General features: G+C 41.9%; 2 protein-coding genes across 2 annotated transcripts in view; one reads left to right on the top strand and one right to left on the bottom strand.

Annotated features, from left to right (window-relative positions):
- ERO1A (endoplasmic reticulum oxidoreductase 1 alpha) overlaps nucleotides 1–9,667 on the bottom strand; it is a 53,198-nt gene extending 43,531 nt beyond the window's left edge. The window contains exons 1-2 of the mRNA XM_070749402.1: nucleotides 9,383–9,667; nucleotides 242–361 (exon numbers count right to left, since the gene is read on the bottom strand). Coding sequence (XP_070605503.1) covers nucleotides 242–361; nucleotides 9,383–9,604 — 342 coding nt within the window. The 5' untranslated portion in view covers nucleotides 9,605–9,667. The remainder of the gene's footprint in view (nucleotides 1–241; nucleotides 362–9,382) is intronic.
- The window catches only part of PSMC6 (proteasome 26S subunit, ATPase 6), a 36,045-nt gene continuing 23,931 nt past the window's right edge, over nucleotides 9,483–21,596 (top strand). The window contains exon 1 of the mRNA XM_070749414.1: nucleotides 9,483–9,855. The gene's annotated coding sequence lies outside the window, so the exon portion shown is untranslated. The remainder of the gene's footprint in view (nucleotides 9,856–21,596) is intronic.

Below are 21,596 nucleotides of genomic sequence, written 5' to 3'. Positions count from 1 at the left end.
ATATTTTACTATGAGTATCTCCTCTATAACCTTCATCATGTATTTTACTATGTGTATATAGATATATACCCACTAAAACCCTCATTGTGTATTGGACAAAATAAATAAATTAAAAAAAATAAAAAATAAAAAATAAATTACTTTGGCTTAGTGTTTCTTACTCCACTATGCTTTTCCCAAAAAGAGAATGTGGCAATAAATATGGGTGTACTGTATATGCATAAGAAAAGTAAACAAGTACCTTGTAATATCTGAAATAATCACTTTGCAGAAGTTCTTGCAGCTGGGGGAAAAGCTTATAATTGTTGAAAGTATCAATAGTCTCAACATCACAAGTGCAGTCATCTAAATGACCAGTGACCTAGTGAGAAAAAAAGAGGATTAGATATTTTTAAAAGAAAAAAATAATCTCTGTAACAATTTACTAAACATTTAGTTAAAATTAAATTCTGAATTACGGACATCCAAATTATCTCTATGCTTGAAAGAAAATTGTGCTCTCAATGTGTACAAACATCCTTGAAACTGTTCTGTTGGGCTCTCTGGTAGAATCCTCCCAAAAATTCACAGGTACAAATTTCAGACACACACACACACACGTTTGAAAATTCAAAACAATGTTCTTTATAAGGAAAATTCACTTAAACTAAGCCCTCTTTTGTTATAACAAAGAGCACTCGTCTCCAAACAAACCGGTAATTTATACAAGTCCCTTATCAGTCCTGTGATACTTATCTTGCAGCTGTGAGGCAATTCAAAGTCCTTCTTTCACAAAGTGAAACACACTTCGCTCTGGTTTAGGTTCAAAGCAGGGAAAAATCAGCACACAAAAAGTCAAAGTCAGGAAAGCAGTCACGAAACACAAGGATCAGATAATCCTCCATAATGGCCAAACCCACAGGCTGCTATTTATAGCAGCCTCACTAATTACCACAGCCCCACCCAATCACAGGTGGCCTCATTTTCTTTGATAATAATCTCTCAGTTGTTGTTGCCTATGCATCGCTCTCAGCATGCGTGGCTGTATCATTAACTCTTGTTCTGAATCCAAGGGGGAGCTAGATAATTGATCTCCTTCTGAGCTGTCTGCCACACTCTCCTCCTCCCTGTCACTCATGTCTTCTTGGTCAGAGGAGCCTTCATCATCAGATTCCACCGGGGGGGGGGGAACAGGCCTGCAGCATGTGGATGTCTCCCCCACATCCACAGTCCTTGGGGCAGGAGCTGGGGCAGAGCTAACCACAACAGAAACTAGAAGGGGAGATGAAGCATTCACTCCATCTTCTCCTATTGCCTCGCATTTTTACATTTCCTTTTTGAGGGGAAAGGATGTTTGGCTTAATTTAGTGTTACTCAAACCAGTAGTTATGGCTTTGCCCCACAGTACTATTAGGGCTTCTTTCTGGTTTATGAATCCTAACTCTTTTTTTGTTTTAAACAATGTGGCATTCTTTTAAGCAAAATAGCAATGATAGAAAACCTCTCTTTTCTATGCTCCCCAATTGGAATTTGGTCAGAATTATTTAGCAGAAGGGGTCTATAATGTACCCCTCAACCTGATTAGGTCAATGTAAATAGAACAAAAAGGTTCTTCAGGTAACTGTTCTGGTTTCTGGTAGAAGTTTAGTAATTACAAATAACTCTCATTGAATGCATCATTTCATGAATAAAGCAACTCCGTTTATTTCTCTGCTCTCCTGTACTTCAACACATTCCAGACATCAATCGGTCTGTTATCTCTCTCTTAGCCACATTTCTCACATTCCTTTTCCTGCTTCACTTAGACAAGATTTATTTCCTAACTACATAGTTTTAAAAAACACAGCAGCACTGACTAAATACAATACAAAATACTTTGGCTTACTTTAGCGTGGCAAAAGCACTTCCTTCCTTCCTTCCTTCCTTCCTTCCTTCCTTCCTTCCTTCCTTCCTTCCTTCCTTACTTACTTACTTACTTACTTACTTATTTATCAGATTTGTATGCCGCCCCTCTCCACAGACTCAGGGCGGCTCACAGCAATAATACAATGTAAACAAATCCAATATTTAAGTTAATTAAGTTCATTTAAAACCCCAATTTAAAAACCAATCATACATACTAACATACCATGCATAAATTTTATAAGCCTAGGGGGAGGGAAAGTCTCAATTACCCCATGCCTGACGACAGCGGTGGGTTTTAAGGAGCTTACAAAAGGCAAGGAGAGTGGGGGCAACTCTGATATCTGGGGGGAGTTGGTTCCAAAGGGTCGGGGCCGCCACAGAGAAGGCTCTTCCCCTGGGTCCCGCCAAATGACATTGTTTAGTTGACAGAACCCGGAGAAGGCCAACCCTGTGGGACCTAACTGGTGTTCGTGTGGCAGAAGGCGGTCCCGGAGATATTCTGGTCCGGTGCCATGAAGGGCTTTATAGGTCATAACCAACACTTTGAATTGTGACCGGAAACTGATCGGCAACCAATGCATTTCTTTTCAGCAACGTTGAAACTCCACCCTTTTTCTCCACTAGCCCCCTGACGTGCCAATTACCTCAGTACAATATTTAACCCATTCCTCTCCTTAATATCTTCTTCCAGACCTTTGCTCTCTATGTTTCTGAATTCTTCTGGATTTAGGATTAACCCAGCGAGCATCTGATTCTCCCTCGCTAGATCCTGAACTCATAGCCCCATCCTGTGGCTGGCCTCCCACCTGTTCTACTACCTGTAACCCCGGGCCCCCCACTACTTCATAAACACTATCTGAATCCGAGTCCTCAATATCTTCATCATCCTCCAACTGATCAGGAGTATGTACAACAGTAACCTGATCCCATCTCCTAAAAGCCTTTAAAGGTGATAAACCAACACCATGAATTTGACCTGAAAGCAAACTGGCACTTAATACTGTTCACACTGTCCTAGGGGCACCCAGAACTCCCTATGTAGCTACACCCCTCCCCAACTGAAGCTTCTGGATATTTTTCAAGGGTAGCCCCATGTACAGCATACTGTGATAGTCCATATGTGAGATGACCAAGACATGAATTACTATGAAAACAGCTTTCCAATAATAATAATTAATAATAATAATAATTTATTAGATTTGTATGCCGCCCCTCTCTGAGGACTCAGGGCAGCTCACAACAACAACAACAATATAGTACAAATTTAATGGTTAAAAACTAAAATTAAAAACCCACTATCACTAAGAAACAATCGCTACTACCCAATCATACCATACTCAAGTCTTACTAGTCAGAAGGGGGGCATTAATCCCCCCATGCCCGATGACATAAATGGGTCTTCAGAGTCTTGCAGAAGGCGAGGAGGGTGGGGGCAGTTCTAATCTCCGGGGGGGAGTTGATTCCAAAGGGCCGGGGCCGCCACAGAGAAGGCTCTTCTCCTAGGTCCCGCCAGACGATATTGTTTAGTCGACGGGACCCGAAGACGGCCAACTCTGTGGGACCTAATTGGCCGCTGGGATTCGTGCAGCAGAAGGCGGTCCTGTAGGTATTCTGGTCCGATGCCATGTAGAGCTTTATGGGTCATTAACAACACTGTGTCCGGAAACTAATGGGCAACCAGTGCAGGCTGCGGGAATCCAGGAAAGAACACAACTGTGTATATAACACAAAATTGAGGAAAGGTTCTCCTAACCGCAATTGTTACCTGCTCCTTGAGCAGGAATTCTGGCTCTAGGAGGAACTCCCCCCATTCAGTTCATTTGGGGCAGTATAACCCTATCCAATACCAAAACTGGTAAACCCACAAGATACAAAGGGATCCCCCACTCATAGCCACTCCATCATACCAGGCAATGAAGGGCTGCCTGCCACCACTGCTAAACGGTGCAATCCCAGAGGCCGGTGCAGACACGTGGGAAGACGGTGGATGAGTGCATGTGTGTCGGCGGAAGATTCGGCTTCTGCGCATGCACAGCAAGCCAAATCCCATGCGAGGATGCTCAGACGCATGAAATTCCAGCGATTTTTCACTGATCTCTTTGCTTCTGCACATGCGCAGGAGCAAAAAAAATGGTGAAAATCACTGAAATTTCACACGGGCGAGCGTCCTTGTGTGAGATTTGGCTTCCTGCGCATGCACAGAAGCCAAATCTTGCATGGAGGCATACACACACATGGCGGTCACATGCAACTGCGCACGTAACCTCAATTTTACTACTACTCTAGAGCAGTGTTTCCCAACCTAGGCAACTTGAAGATATCTGGATTTCAACTCCCAGAATTCCCCAGCCAGCATTCGCTGGCTGGGGAATTCTGGGAGTTGAAATCCAGATATCTTCAAGTTGCCAAGGTTGGGAAACACTGCTCGAGAGAGTGGCCCGCATTGGCAGCAGGCCATCACTGGCTGATGGGCTGCTGTTGAAGCCTGTTGTTTCTCCATCCAAATACCCTCAATTGAAAACAGTGGTATCTCCAGTCCTGTCCAGAACCCTCTTTCAGCCATCCAAGATTACGTTCATTTTTGTTTGAGACCATGCAGAAGTTAGAAGTTTAAAATAGCAACTTGAGCCTTGGGTTATAAGTTTCTGAACCAACTTTGAATATACTGTAATACCATCTGATCATTTCAAATGACTGTCATTTGGATTAAAAATAACTAGAATAGAATAGAATAGAATTTTTATTGGTCAAGTGTGATTGGACACACAAGGAATTTGTCTTGGTGCATATGCTCTCAGCGTACATAGAAGAAAAAGATACATTTGTCAAGAATCATGTGGTACAACACTTAATGATTGTCATTAAGTCATTAAAAATAACTAGAAACATAGAATCATAAAAGCATAACATTTAAATATGTTAAGGGGTTAAATAAGGTTCAGGAGGGAAGTGTATTGTATAGGAAAGTGAACACAAGAACAAGGGGACACAATGAGGTTAGTTGGGGGAAAGATCAGAAGCAACGTGAGAAAATATTATTTTACTGAAAGAGTAGTAGATCCTTGGAACAAACTTTCAGCAGACGTGGTTGGTAAATCCACAGTAACTGAATTTAAACATGCCTGGGATAAACATATATCCATCCTAAGATAAAATACAGGTAACAGTATAAGGGCAGACTAGATGGACCATGAGGTCTTTTTCTGCAGTCAATCTTCTATGTTTTTATGTTTCTTTCTCTCTCTCTTTTTTTCTCTCTCTCTCTTTCACACACAAAGAAAAACATATGTTCCCTGTTTTTCTCATGAGCAGTAAAAACCATTCTACTTAAGTGGGCTTTTTTAAAAAAACCCAACAACTTAAAAATGACAAGCAAGAAAATTGTTACCTATTTCATTTTGTTGAAAGACAATCCTGTTTTATGTGGATTATTGGTTCTTTTCATAATCTGGGTGCTTTTTAAACAAAAAACAGACAGGGCTTAAATTAATTTAATCATCATCACCTCTGCTGTAAGGGAGGAAGAAGGGATCCATTCAGTAATCTATCATTTAAAACAAATGTATTCAAGTTGCTCAGTTATTGTTTTAGCTGTGTGGTTGTTTGCTTCAGAAACCAAATGTGAGCCAAAACTTTGACAAACAGCTCAGAAAAGAATAATTTCCGGGGAAGGGAGATTTATAGCATGTGGTGCCTTACAAGGAAGTTGCAGAGAGACAGAGAGAGAGAAAGACAGAGAGACAGAGAGAGATTCCTACAAGCTACCCATTTGACTTCTGCCTACTACAATTCAAGTTATTAGTCACATTTAAAAGTTTTACACTGGAGTGCTAACACAATTTGTTGACAAAACCCCACAGCTGGTAGCAATGTCTCACTTCCTTGTTGGTTTGAGAGTTGAGAAAGAGTTGGTTTGGTTGGCAAGCTTTGCAAACGCATACAATTATTTTTAATCATTGTATGTTTTATCAATGTTTCTACTAAAACTCTCACATCCTCCAATGGAACCAGCCATTAAGAACTCCATAAAGGCCAGTCAGAAATACATCTTAAGCACAATCATAATATATTGTGTATATATTTTTAGAATTCAAGCCTACAAAATGGGAGAGAGCCTTTACCTTAAAAGATGCTCAAAATACTATTGGAATAAAATTAAAATACTACTAGAAGAGATTACCAAAGAAAAAATAGAGATGAAACTGGAAATATGCTTATTGGGAATAATACTTGAAACCTATAAAAAAGGAACACAGTGTTTGATAATACACGTAGCAACAGCTAAAAGAATAATATTTGCACAAAATTGGAAAAACAAAAACATACCATCAGAAGAAAACATGATTAGAAAAAGCAGCACACATATCACCCAAATCTGGTACCCACTTTGGATTACATCTCTTGAGATGAGCGATGAAGGTTAGAATTAATGGTATTGGGGTATCTAAACATTTGGAGATCATCAGGTTTCTTCTTGGTGCTCTGAGCTCTCCAGCCATTTCATTACCAAACTATGTAACATAATCAGTGCTAGCAGATGAGAACAGCTGCATGCTAATGATTTTTAATATGCGGATGATGTTACCTAGTTTGGTAAAGAAACATCTGCAAGAAAACCAAGTTCAGAGATCACCAAGGATCCCACAGCTCAACACTACGCTACATTTTTTCCCTAACTGGTACTTATTCTTATCATAGGCATGGTAATTAGCAATAAAAAAATAAAAACAGAGGATCTTTAAGTAGATCCAGAATACTTAGCACAATCTATCCAGAGATAACAGCAATGTGTTTCTGAGAAGCCACAAGAAAACTTGGGTTTTTTATTTTTTCCTAAAGACATGAAGGCTGCGTCCTCAGTGGATTAAATTTAGGAGAAATAGGCTTTACAATGTATCACAATCAACACAACTTGGGCTATATAATCCCTGTCCTCATATTGTAGATTTAAGAAAATAATTGTGAAAGCTAAAGGCTCTTTCAGATAGGTAGCAATTCGGAAACTTATTCTAGTATACAGTACTGCCATATTGTATAATGACTCCTCCAATTACACAACATAATACAGTGCAATGAATCATCCACACTAAACCTATGTTAAGTGAAACTGTCCATTGGAATAAATCATCATAATAAAACAACACCTTAAAAACAGTCACCCATCCCACTCACAGACAGCATCTTCTAAATCAATAGAAAAAAATCTCTTTGGAAGAGTTCTTGTTTTTATCAATCATAGTCTAGGTTTGACAAATTAGTTTCAAATGAAAGATTGGTCCACACAACCACACAACTAGAAACAATGTTTAGTTGGTTTGCTCTACATGTCTACTCAGAAGTTGTAATAAATCCAATGAGGTCTACTGCGGTATGTAAAGTTCCAGATTGTATTTTGGCATTGGGAATGCTCAGGCCTGGTTCAAATAATTCACTAAATTACAGTTTGCTAGATTCAGAGTTCCTATGGTTTATAATTTACAATGGCTATATATGTTGAGCCAGGGGTCACAAACATTTTAGACTAGTGAATTTCAAAAGCATATTAAAATCCCACTTAACAGTGGATGTGACTAATCACAAAATCCCCATATATCAGACAGCAAACAAAACACAGCTACAAATCTTTGTTTAGCCTAAGGGTATCATTAGAAATACTACATAAGAGTGTTTGAAATTGGTGCTTCTTTGCTTTACAACAACAATTATTATTATTATTATTATTATTATTATTATTATTATTATTATTATTATTATTATGAATTTCTCAAAAAAAATTTTTAAGCAAATTACCAAGATAGCCACAGATCCTAAGGAACAAACCAAGCATCTGGGTCCTTGTAATTAAGGAACAAACCAAGCATCTGGGTCCCCAAACTGCAAAATTTCTAAGTTTCCCACACATCTGGAAGGATGCTGTACAAGAGCCTTCTCCTCTGTTCAACTTCATTTCAACGATTTGTTTTACACAGAAGAGAGCCAAGCTGAAATCCATAAAATGTCTTAAGAATGTAGCCTCAACTAACACCAAGCTATCCTCAATCCTAATAAAATGTATCATCGCAGGTAATCCCTTTTAAACATCAAAGCTTCTTTCTCCCAATCCTCCAAGCCCCATCATTTCTCCTGGCAGAACCAGATAGCCCGTGGGAATGAAGTTATTCAGAAAGGCAGCAGGATCCTGGCTCCTGTAGTGCTAAATGGCCCTTCTCCTTTTATGATCCCAGTCTAAATTACAGAGCAAGCTTGCGCCTTGGGGCTACCTAGTCAGGGTTAAAGCTTTGAGAAGCCCGGCTGGCTGACCTGGCGTTTGCTGACCTGGCGTTTACAGTACTGCAACTCTTCCATCAAATAATAACAACAACAACAACAACAACAACAACAACAACAACAACAACAGAGTTGGAAGGGACTTTGGAGGTCTTCTAGTCCAACCCCCTGCCTAGGCAGGAAACCCTACACTACTTCAGACAGATCGTTAGCCAACATCTTCTTTAAAACTTCCAGTATTCACAACTTCTGGAGGCAAGCTGTTCTACTGATTAACTGTTTTAACTGTCAGGAAATTTCTCCTTAAAGTTCTAAGTTGCTTCTCTCCTTGTTCAGCTTCCACCCACTGCTTCTTGTCCTGCCCTCAGGTGCTTTTGAAAATAGCTTCACTCCCTGTTTCTTTGTGGCAGCCCCTGAGATACTGTAAGATACTGGAAGCCACCCTGATTCCCAAGGGTTTGGGCTGCATAGAAGGCAAGTAAGTAAGCAAGTGAAGGAGGGAAGGGAGGAGGGAAGGGGGGGAAGGATGGAGGGAAGGAAGAAAGGAAGGCAGAGAGAGAAAGAAAAAGAGAAAGAGAAAGAGAGGAAGGAAAGAAGGAAGGGAGAGAGAGAGAGAGAGAGAGAAAGAAAGAGAGAGGAAGGAAGGAAGGTAGGAAGGAAGGAAGGAAAGGAGAGAGAGAAAGAAAAAAATAAATAAAGTTATCATGTCTCCCCTGGTCTTTTTTTCATTAGACTAGGTTCCAGTTCCTGCAACCATTCTTCATCTGTTTTAGCCTCCAGTCCCCTAATCATCCTTGTTGCTCTTCTGTGCACTCTTTCTACAGTCTCAACATCCTTTTTTACATGGTGCCTGACCAAAACTGAATGCAGTACTCTAAGTGTGGCCTTTCGGAGACATCATAAACACTTCAGGTGATCTTGATTCTAAATGATCCACCGATTCTCCAGAGATAAGCAACCCTTCCCTTTTCAGAGCCGGGTGGGGGAGCTCAAAGAAAGGACGCGCCTCCTCCCCAATTCCCACATCTCCCCCAAGCCCAGGGGTAGGCAAAGTTGGCTCTTCTGACATGTGGACTTCAATTCCCAGAATTCCTGAGCTAGCACGATTGGCTCAGGAATTCTGGGAGTTGAAGTCCACGGGTCACAGAAGAGCCAACTGTGCCTACCCCTGCCCAAGCGTAGAGCTTGGATCCGGAGCCCGCACACCGGCTTTACCTGCCGGCCGGCTCACCTGACAAAAGCAGCGCTGCTCTGCCGACGGGGGTTCCTCTGCAGCGCCTCTGGAGAGCCGGGCGAGGAGGAGGAGGAGGAGAAGGGGGACCAGCAGCGCCGGATACAGGCGGCTACGGGAAGCCACCAGCGACATGTCGCCTCTGCCGCAGCTGAAAGCGAGAGAGCGGGCTTGAGATGTTTCAGCTCCGCGGGTCGGACACGCCTCCCGCCGGAGCGTCATCTTTCATCCTGAGGGGACGTGCAGCGCGGCCCGCTCACAACCGGAGGCGTCGCGCCTTCGCCCAGCCTGCCCTGGGTGGGGCCCCGGCCTCGCCTTGCCGGGAGCCTCCCTGTGTACCATCCCGCCTCCTGAGTGGCTCCTCCAGGTACTGAGGTCACCGCGCCGGTCGCTCTCTTGTGGGGATCGACCCGGACGTGCAGATTGGCTCGAAGGAAAAACTTTGACCCGCGGTGGCATCTCGCCTTAACTGTGTACGTGTATGCGTGTTTTCACGCGTGGGGACTGGCGGGAGGGGTTAGAATAGTCTTGTCCGCGGGACAGACACACACATTGCAGTGTTTCCCAATCTTGGCAACATGAAGATGTCTGGACTTCAACTCCCAGAATTCCCCAGCCAGCAAATGCTGGCTGGGGAATTCTGGGAGTTGAAGTCCAGATATCTTCATGTTGCCAAGATTGGGAAACACTGTAAGGCACTGCACACCAAGACAACTTTATTAATTATTGATTGATTTGATTGATTGATTGAGTTACTAGACACACGAATAGTTGCTCCCCCCCCCCAAACGCCATCACTCTGTTAAACAAATAATTCCCTCACCACTGCCAAACTATACTGCTCAAAAAAATAAAGGGAACACTCAAAGAACACATCCCAGATCTGAATGAATGAAATATTCTCATTGAATACTTTGTTCAGTACAAAGTTGAATGTGCACAACCGCATGTGAAATTGATTGTCCATCAGTGTTGCTTCCTAAGTGGACAGATTGATGTCACAGAAGCTGGATTTACTTGGAGTTATATTGTGTTGTTTAAGTGTTCCCTTTATGTTTTTTGAGTACTGTAGTGTATTTAGTAAGGCTGCATTACTATTACTATTAGTCTTCTCATTGTTCCTATCGCCCATCTCCTCCCACTTATGACTGTAGCTATAACATATAAATCCAATTAATAAACAAACAAATAAATAAAATAAACTTGTTGCTGGTATCCTTAATATTTTTTATTAATATTGATTGTTTCCTGATTGCTTATTTGAACCCTATGACCATCCTTAAATGTTGTACCTCATGATTCTTAACAAATGTATCTTTTCTTTTATGTGCCCTGAGAGCATATGCAAACAAATTCCTTGTGTGTCCAATAACACTGGGCCTTCTCCGGGTCCCGTCAACTAAACAATGTCGTTTGGCGGGACCCAGGGGAAGAGCCTTCTCTGTGGCGGCCCCGACCCTCTGGAACCAACTCTCCCCAGAGATTAGAATAGCCCCCACCCTCCTTGCCTTTCGTGAGCTCCTTAAAACCCACCTCTGTTGTCAGGCATGGGGAAACTGAGATATTCTTTCCCTCTAGGCTTCTACAATTTATGCATGGTATGTTTGTATGTACGATTGGTTTTTATAACAAGGATTTTTAGCTATTTTACTATTGGATTGTCACATGCTGTTTTTACCACTGTTGTTAGCCGCCCCGAGTTCACAGAGAGGGGCGGCATACAAATCCAATAAATAATAATAATAAAAGAAATAATTTCTTTTGTATTCTAGAAGTGTGTGGAGATTCTAGGTCACCCAGGTCACAGTTGTCTGGAAGTTGCTTCAAAAGGCAACTATTTTTTTTCTTGAGGAAAATAAAAGAGAAACCCAGCCTGGTTTCTCTTGGAAGAAAAAGCACCTTTGAGACACACATCAGATCTGTTTAGTTCCTGATTAAGTTGCCTGTCTGGGTTTATCTCCTTTTATTAAAAAGGGAAAACTTCCCAGATTTTTCCAATTTGGGAACCTCAACCCTCCCAAATCTTAATCAGATTAAGAAATAACAAAAAATAAGATTTTCACTGGAAACAAACAACTAACTGACAAGAGGGCTGAAGTAACTTATAAGAGGAAGCAGCAATAAAAAATAATTAAAGGAGAGATTACAAATAGACTCTAATAACTGCAATATATTCTCCAGCTTGAATAGAAACAGCTTCTGCGACAGAAGTTGCAGGTGCTCTTTTTAAATATCTCCGCCCATCCTTACCTCAAATTCTTATGTTAGTTATGGCCCTGTGCAGAAATAACATCAAGGTGGGTGCTAGGTGAGTTAACTTTCCAGAAGTCAAAGGAGAACTAGCCATGGAAAGCCTTGAAATTTTAAGACTTTCATATCATTTATTCTTATTTATGATTTTGATTAAAGGCAGGAGATTCCCAGAGCTGAAGAAGCTTCTTGGATGAGAAGCGAAATGTCTTCAGAGAAAAACCAGAAAGTCCAGTTGCCTCTTGAAAAAGCACCATGACCTGGATGACTGAGAATCTCCATAGACATTTATCCCGCCTTTATTATTTTTATAAATAACTCAAAACAATGAATACATTTAATACAATTTAATAAAATCGAACGGGTCCAAAGACAGACTACAAAAATGGTGGAAGGTCTTAAGCATAAAACGTATCAGGAAAGACTTCATGAACTCAATCTGTATAGTCTGGAGGACAGAAGGAAAAGTGGGGGACATGATCAAAATATTTAAATATATTAAAGGGTTAAATAAGGTTCAGGAGGGATGTGTTTTTAATAGGAAAGTGAACACAAGAACAAGGGGGCACAATCTGAGGTTGGTTGGGGGGAAGATCAGAAGCAACGTGAGAAAATATTTTACTGAAAGAGTAGTAGATGCTTGGCACAAACTTCCAGCAGACGTGGTTGGTAAATCCACAGTAACTAAATTTAAACACGCTTGGGATAAACATATCCACCCTAAATAAAAAATACAGGAAATAGTATAAGGGCAGACTAGATGGACCGTGAGGTCTTTTTCTACTGTCACTCTTCTATGTTTCTAATACCTTTCCCTGCAATCCTCACCATAGCTCTGGGAGGTGAATTGAGCTGAGGGAGATTGACTGGCCCAAGGTCACCCAACCACCATTCATACTTAAAGCGAGATTAGAACTCACAATCTCCTATTTCTAGCCTAGTGCCTTAGCCACTAGTAGACCATAATGCCTTCATGCTGTTTCTTGTAGCACTTCTGTGGGAGAGATCAGGTGGGGAATAGAGATTGCTCTGGGGCTGGCATGCTAAAATTATTGCTTGATTTGTGCAGTGTCCGAAAGCAGCCACTGCTGTTAAGAATTAAATAAATGCAGGAATTTTATTTTATTGAAAGTCAAGCTATCAGATAAATCCAGAATCAGTTTTCTGGGATATGTTTAAGGATAGATTTCCCCCTATTTAAGGTATATGCAGTTTGGCTTTTGATCTAAGTCATGATGTCTAGGATCTGAACAGCAAACCGCACATCTGTTGTGATGTATACATGCTGGGTAAACACTGAGTGTGTGTCAGCTGTTACTGTATGTAGTATGGGTAGGGCATCTTGCTGATGCATCTGGATGTATCTGATCAACAGGAGAACAGTATAATGTATGACTTGGTTCCCTAGAGCAAACTGTGGTGTTAATATATGGGAAAATGTACATAACCAAGAAATGCCATCAGGTGGATGAACACCTGATTGTTAGCCACACCCCGAAGTACAATATTGCAATTTGTGAATCAACATTGTTTTAGCTGGTAACGTAAGAAACTGCTCCATAATGTAGCATACCATTTAGACTTATATACCGCTTCATAGTGCTTTTACAGCCCCTCTCTAAACGGTTTACAGAATCAGCATATTGCCCCCAACAATATGGGTCCTCATTTTACCCACCTCGGAAGGATGGAAGGCTGAATCAACCTTGAGCCGGTGGTGAGATTTGAACTGATGAACTACAGCTAGCAGTTAGCTGAAGTAGCCTGCAGTGCTGCACTCTAACCATTGTGCCACCCTGGCTTTGTAACACACAGATCTCCATAAAACTTTTGGGAGCAAAAAATAGAGAAAATACTTCAACACCATATAAGTCACAGAAGAAACAGTATTTTTGACTGCAGCAATTTCAAAATTCTGTCACTAATCAGCCTGTAGAAGCTGTTGCCCGGGCTGTGGCCATTGTGCATGCGACAACTTCTAAGAGCCACGGGTGAGAGCTGAGTGACAGGTGAGGGCCAAAGGTGAACCTAAAAGCTGCCCTAAAATGAGCTGCCATAAAAGGACATGACATGCCCTACACCAGAGATGCTACCCATCACTGAACACCCCATAAACCCTACTGACATATAGAAGATAACTGGAATTTTAGGTGTGTCGGCATCAATATTGTTAGTACGTACTATGTACATAACTGGTTGGGTTTGGCAATACAGTGATCCCTCTATTATCACGAGGGTTCCGTTGCAAGACCCCTCGCGATAATCGATTTTTCGCGATGTAGGGTTGCGGAAGTAAAAACACCATCTGCGCATGCGCACCCTTTTTTTCTATGGCCGCGCATGCGTAGATGGTGGAGTTTGCGTTCCCCGCCGCCCACGCAAAGGGGAATCCCCAATTCGGCTCCTTGCTGCTGCTACGCTACCGAGCAGATCAGCTGCTGGGCGGCCGAAGGAACCTTCCCTGGGTCTTCCCCCTCTTGCTGGCGGGCGGGCGAGCGGCGGGCATCAGCGAGGAGCCGGGGTTTCCCCTTTGCGTGGGCGGCCGGGAAGACCCAGGTTGGGGGTTCAGGGGGGTGCTGGGAAGCCCCCCAGGCCGGCTGCGACCTTTTAAAACAGCCGCGCCGCTTCCCAGCTGAGTCCTGAAGCCAAACGCGGAAGTTCGCCTTTGGCGTTTGGCTTCAGGACTCAGCTGGGAAGCGGCGTGGCTGTTTTAAAAGGTCGCAGCCGGCCTGGGGGGCTTCCCAGCACCCCCCCGAACCCGGGTTGGGGGTTCGGGGGGGTGCTGGGAAGCCCCCCAGGCCGACTGCGACCTTTTAAAACAGCCGCGCCGCTTCCCAGCTGACTCCCGAAGCCAAACGCGGAAGTGGGTTTTTTTAAAATTAATATATTTTTTTTAATCGCGATATAGCGTTTCGCGACGATCGAGATCGCGAAACTCGAGGGATCACTGTATTTTAAACAAACCAACAATGTATGCTTAAATGTATTGAAACACTATTGCTTTAAGAGTTAGTGTTACGGTTTGCCATAAGAGGGAGCCAGAAGCGTGATTTTCTCTCTCTCTGCTATTCCTATTATGTTCTCTGTGACTGCTGTAGTAGAAACTGTGTGTTAAATGCTGGTTTATGTATTTATAAGCTGAAACAGTAAGAAAGTAAAACTTTCCTGTATTTTATCTTAGGATGGATATATGTTTATCCCAGGCATATTTAAATTCTGTTACTGTGGATTTACCAACCACGTCTGCTGGACGTTTGTTCCAAGCATCTACTACTCTTTCAGTAAAATAATATTTTCTCACGTTGCTTAACGTGGCTTAAAGGGTTAAATAAGGTTCAGGAGGGAAGTGTTTTTAATAGGAAAGTGAACACAAGAATTAGGGGCACAATCTGAGGTTAGTTGGGGGAAAGATCAGAAGCAACATGAGAAAATATTATTTTACTGAAAGAGTAGTAGAGGTTTGGAACAAATTCCAGCAGACATGGTTGGTAAATCCTCAGTAACTGAATTTAAACATGCCTGGGATAAACATATATCCATCCTAAGATAAAGTACAGGAAATAGTATAAGGACAGACTAGATGGACCATGAGGTCTTTTTTTTACCATCAATCTTCTATGTTTCTACCGGGATGTTTCTATGTACATCAACATCATTTGATAAATGACTGTATTACATATTTGAAAGGCTGAAAATAAGAAGTACAGGTAATCCTTGACTTAAGACTATAATTGAGCCCTTAGTTTCTGTTGCCAAACAAGACAATTAAGTGAGTTTTGCCCCATTTTGATGAACTTTCTTGCCACACTCATTGCAGTTGTTCAGTTGGTAACATGGTGGTTAAGTGAATCTGGGTTTCCCATTGATTTTGCTTGTCAGAAGGCCACAAAAGATGATCACAGCCTTGCGGCACCGTAACATCATAAATACGAACCAGTTTGCAAAACATCTGAATTTTGATCATATGACCATTGGGATCAGAGGTGGGTTCCTCCCAGTTTGGAAAAAAAAAACCTGGTGATGTCACAATGACGTCACGGAACTGGTTCAGTCAGTGGTGGTCCGTGGGCGTGCCATCTTTTTAAAAAAAATCAGTGTGTGTGTGTATGTTTGGAATTTGTTTTTCTTCGGCACATGTGCAGAAGCTGATTTTCTGGCTCAGCACATGTGTCGCTATCTTTTTGGCTTTTTGGGGGGGGATTTTGGGGGATTTTTTGCCACTGCGCCTGCACTCAGCATGGGAGGAAGCGAACTGGCAGCGAGGTAAGTTAGAACCCACCCCTGTTTGGGATGCTCAACAGCCATAAGTGTGAAAAACGGTCCTAAGTCATTTTTTTCACCGTCGTCATTACTTTGAACATTACTAAACAAATGGTTGTAAGTTGAGGACTACATGTACTCAGAACACTTCATCCAGACACTATAGTTAACATATACATTCACTTAAGGACCAGTTTGGTGTCGTGGTTAAGCACCAAACTACAAACCACCATCCTGCTTTAGCACAAAGCCAGCTGGGTGACCTTGGGCTAGTTGCTGTCTTCCTATCCTAGGAAATAGACCAACGACGACTTCTGAAATCTTGCCAAGAAAACTGCAGAAAACTGGTCCAGGCAGTCACAAATGTCAACATTGACTCAAAGGCACAAAAATAATAATAATTAGATTGGGCCATTTTTTTAAAGGATAGAAATGATCTGCCTATAGCTAAAAGCAGGTTTGTTTGTTTGTTTGTTTATTATTTACTTACTTACTTACTTACTTACTTACTTACTTACTTACTTACTTACTTACTTACTTACTTACTTATTTATTTATTTGATGTTTATGCCTTTATTTGTCTTCTGCTGTCCAGCGAAAGAAATAAGAAACTTAAAGCTGGCTTCTAATGAGTTTTATCCAATTCTGGGGGAAGATTTTTTTTTTTATTTAAGTGTTTGTTTTGACAGCAGTAATCCCATTCCAACCCACCTCCAATATGCCTTCTCTCCGAGAAAGGATAACTTAATGGAAAGTGTACAGAAAGGCAAACTGCAAAAAAAAGTTTCAAAAATATATCAAGCAAAAATATGAAATAATCTATACAGAATAATGTACGGATAGGCAACATGGTAGGAGAAGCTGGACTGCTGTCAATTAACAAAATGCCAAATACTAACCTCATTCAGCATTATATTACTTATCTATTCCCCACTTAAGACCCTTTAGAGCAATGATGGTGAACCTGTGGCATGCGCATACCATAGGTGGTGTATGCACTGGCCAGCTGATTTTTGGCCTTAGGGAAGATCGTTTCGCCTTCCAGAGGCTTCAGGGAAACTTCTCTGAAGCTCCCAAGTGCCTTTGGGCCGTTGTTTGTTTGTTTGTTTGTTTGTTTGTTTGTTTGTTTGTTCGTTTGTTCATTCATTCATTCATTCATTCATTATTTATTTGACTTCTATGCCGCCCAATCACGAAGGACTGGGGGCAGCTAACAACAATAATAAAAATACAATAAAATAGATACAAAAGATAAAAGAAGTTCTAGGTTTATTTATTTATTTATTATTTATTTATTTTATTTTATTTATTACTTAGATTTGTATGCCGCCCCTCTCCGAAGACTCGGGGCGGCTCACAACACGTGGAAACAAATCATAAATAATCTGACAATTTAAAATATTAAAGATTTAAAAAGACCCCATATACTAACAGACATACACACAACCATACCATATATAAATTAAACATGCCCAGGGGAAGATGTTTCAGTTCCCCCATGCCTGACGGCAAAGGTGGGTTTTAAGGAGTTTACCGAAGGCAGGAAGAGTAGGGGCAGTTCTAATCTCCGGGCGGAGTTGGTTCCAGAGGGCCGGTGCCGCCACAGAGAAGGCTCTTCCCCTGGGGCCCGCCAACCGACATTGTTTAGTTGACGGGACCCGGAGAAGGCCCACTCTGTGGGACCTAATCGGTCGCTGGGATTCGTGTGGCAGGAGGCGGTCTCGGAGATATTCTCTCCTTAATTAGTTTCCCTTAGTTGCTCTTAGTGGGTTTTTCCTGGTTCAGACTAGTACCCCCAAACTGGTAGTGACCTACAGGTGATGTTACAATGTCATCAGGGAACCGATTTGTTTGGTGCTGGTCTGTGGGCGTCACCATCTTTTTTTTTTTAAAGATTTTTTTCTGTTTTTCTTCCTCTCTAGTTCCAAGTTTCTGACACTGTGTACAATAACAACAACAACAACAACAACAACAACAATAATAATAATAATAATTTATTATATTTGTATGCCGCCCCTCTCCGCAGACTCGGAGTATGCGGTCGCCATTTTGTTTTTGGCTTTTTTGGTGTTTGTGTGCATTTTTATTTTATTTTATTTTGCATTTTCCCCTGTGTTTTTTTCTTTCTGCACATGTGCAGAAGCAGATTTCTGGCACTGTGTATGTGGTCGCCATCTTACTTTTGACTTTAAAAAAAAAAATTTTTTTACCACTGCACATGTGCACAGCCACAACTTGTGCCCACATGGCCTGGGAGAAAGCGAACTGGCAGCAAGGTTAGTTAGAACCCACCCCTGAACTGAGGACAGGCGTTCAATCATTTTTGGCCCAGAGTGTTTTGTTTTCTTGTTTCAGGACACATTATGTCAAATCCTAGATGCTGAAATGATGGGTGCAATGGGGAATGTTTTGCGCATCTGCCTATGCTTTGATAGATGGATCTGACTGTGGTCCACCATATAATACCTTAATTATTGTCACACCCTAAATGAGGTGCACACTCATTATTAATGTATTGTAATTCTATTATACTCCACCCAATTTTCTGGCTTTCCACGACAAAATTGAACTCTAAACTAGCATACAATCTGGGTTTGCAGAGCATGTTATTGTAAAATGGGTTTAGCTAGTCAATAGTTTGATGTTTATTTATTTATTTTATTTTATTTATTTATCGTTAGAGTCAGTGTTCCCTCTAATTTTTTTTCAGGGTGGGCGGAAAAGTATAGTGTCTGAAGTATGTATGTATGTATGTATGTATGTATGTATGTATGTATGTATGTATAAATAAATAAATAAATAAATAAATAAATAAATAAATAAAATCCCTTCTTTTTTATTAAAAGAAATTAATAATAAAACAAAACAAAACTCTATTACTATTAAAATTAAAACAACCAGCAAATCCAAAAACATAACTATTAATAAAAACAGGTGAGGACTGGGGTTTCTTTTCTCTTATTATTTAAGTGCTTTTACCATATGCTTTAAATCAAGAGTCACTTCTCTCTCTGTTTCTCTCTCTTTCCTGTCATTCTCTGCCTCAATCATTTTCTCATTTCTCTTTTTTTCTCCCCTTTATTCTATCATTTCTCTCTCTCTCTCTCTTCCTTCCACTCCTCTCTCTCTCTTGCTTTCTTGCTCTCTCTCACTCTCTCACTCTCTTCCTTCCTCTCTCCTCTCTCACTCTTTCTTTCTTGCTCTCTCTCACTCTCTCTCTCTTCCTTCCTATCTCCTCTCTCTCTCTCTCTCCCTTCCTTCCTTTCCTTCTTTCTTTCTTCCACTTTTTTCTCTTTCTCTCTCTTTTTCTTCCTTCCCCTCTTCTCCTCCCTCTCTTTTTCCCTCCCTCCCTTTATATTTATCTCTTTCTTCCTTCCTCTCTTTCTCTCTCCCTCTCGTTCACTTTTCTCTCCCTTCCTTCCCTCCCTCCTTCTTTCATCTCCACTTCTCTTTTCCTCCCTCTCTTTCCCTTCTTTCTCTCCACGTCTCCGGCGGGCAGCCGGCTTTGCTGACCGGCACCAGGCTCAAGCCAGCTGCCCAGGAAAGCCCTGTGCCGGCCAGGAAAGCCGGCTTTCCGGGAAAGCAGTGCGCTTTTCAAATGCGCTGCTTTCCTGCAACTCTTTCCTGGGCGGGGGGGAGGATGCCACTTCCCCCCCCCCCAGGAAATAGGTGCAGGAAAGCAGCGTGTCTGAAAGGCACGCTGCTTTCCCGGAAAGCCAGCTTTCCTGGCCGGCACAGGACTTTCCCGCCGCTCCCCCCCCGAAAACACAACGGAGGTCCAGGATGACAGGCAAGGCGAAGCGGAGTGGAGCAACGGGAGGCTTAAGCTGGTGGCGGCAGACCTCCGTTGTGTTTTCGGCTGGGGGGGGCAGGAGGACCTTCCTGACTCCCTCACTCAGCACTTCGCCCAGGATGACAGGCAGGGCGAAGCTGCGTGGAGCAACGGGAGGCTCAAGCAGGCAGCCTCCGCGCTTTTCTTTCAGTGGAGGAGGAGGAGAGGGGGCAGATCGGGCGGGCGGGAGGCAGCACCGAGAGGCCAGGGGCGCAAGGGGGCCGAGAGGCATGGTGGGGAGGCAGGGGAGGTCGCAGCTCCCTGTCCTTCTACTGCTGGTGCCCCCCCCCCCCGCGGGCTGGCAGGGGGATGGGGAGTGCGCGCCTGTGGAAAAGGGTGCGCTGGTGGGTATTTGGGGGGGGGCGCGTGCGCACGTGCGCAGCTTACAGTAAACAGTGGTTAGAGTTGAAAGGGACCATGCAGGTCATCAAGTCCAACCCCCTGCCTGAGCAGGAAATCCTATAGCACCCCAGCCAAATGGCAGTCCAATCTCCTCTTGAAAGTGTCCAGAGTTGGGGAGGCAGGTTGTTCCACTGGTTGATTGCTCTGACCGTCAGGAAGTTCTTCCTTATTTCTAGGTTGAATCTCTCCTTGGTCAGCTTCCATGTGTTTTGGAAGCATAAGCATTGTGGATCAGACTTTGAAAATCTCAAATCCAGTAGGTTTTTTTTTTATTATTCCTTTGAAAGATTTTCTTATTCCATAAAGTCAACAGCCTTCATGAGTTATCCCTCTGCCTTGTTTGATTTTGGTTAGGTTATTTTTCTTGTCCTTCATAATGTTATTAGTTTAATCATATTTAGAATAGAACAGAATTCTTGATTGGTCAAGTGTGATTGGACACACAAGGAATTTGTCTTTGGTGCCTATGCTCTCAGTATTCATAGAAAGACAAGATACATTTATGATGTCAGCTGCCTTACACACATGCTAGGGAGAAAGCAGAATGACTGGCTGTAAACATCTTAATAACAGTGCTATTGGGTCATACCCAAAAGATTGCAGGGGTGTATACAGACCAATATCTACTGCTCTGTGTAACATCTCCATCAAGCTCCTAAGGTGAATGATTAGGGACACACCCCTGTAAAGCTTCCTGTGACTCTTGAATCACCTGTGTTTGGAATGCAGATACTTCTTGGAGATAGACAAAAATACTGCTGTAGTAGCCACTAAACAAGTGTTTGGCTTCTACCCAAACAGATATACTTTTCTATTGCGTTCAAATTTTCTGTAAAGAAGAATCAGTGGCATGTAAGACAAAAGCAGAGGTTTTTAAAAAAATAAAAATAAATCAGTTACACCTATTTTTATCCAACTCTTACTCTGCAGATTTTGCTGCTACTTGGTGGAAATGGGGCAAAGCCTTAGTGTCACATATTTTATTTTATTTTAAAAAAAGGTTTTAGCTTTATGTTGGATATGCCACTCAAAATGCAAGTAAGGACAAGTGCCATAATGGTTCCTTTGGGGACAAAATTCAGTTTATGTATTGATTTTGTTCTGGAAGAGAAGTTTCTTTTGCCTTATTTTGCAGTTGTCTGTATTACTTTGTATTATATGCCAATAATTTGGAAAGTAAAGGGACAATAAACATAAACAACATTCAGAGGACTGGGGTTTTTTCCCGTAAAAAGGAGATTGATAATAAAACCATGCATTCTCCCTCAATACTACTGTGGTATATATATATATATGTCTGAATTTGCAAAAAACATTACAGCCCAAGAATAATGGAGATTTGTGTATACATATTGCCTACATCCATTACTCTATATCAGTTTCCTACATTTTCCCCACAGGCTTGGGGCTGTTGAGTGTTACATCTATAGAAACATAGAAACATAGAAGTCTGACGGCAGAAAAAGACCT

Source organism: Erythrolamprus reginae, chromosome 1, assembly GCF_031021105.1.
Source record: "Erythrolamprus reginae isolate rEryReg1 chromosome 1, rEryReg1.hap1, whole genome shotgun sequence".
In the NCBI taxonomy this organism is placed as follows: domain Eukaryota; kingdom Metazoa; phylum Chordata; class Lepidosauria; order Squamata; family Dipsadidae; genus Erythrolamprus; species Erythrolamprus reginae.
This window is presented reverse-complemented; position numbering and strand designations above follow the sequence as displayed.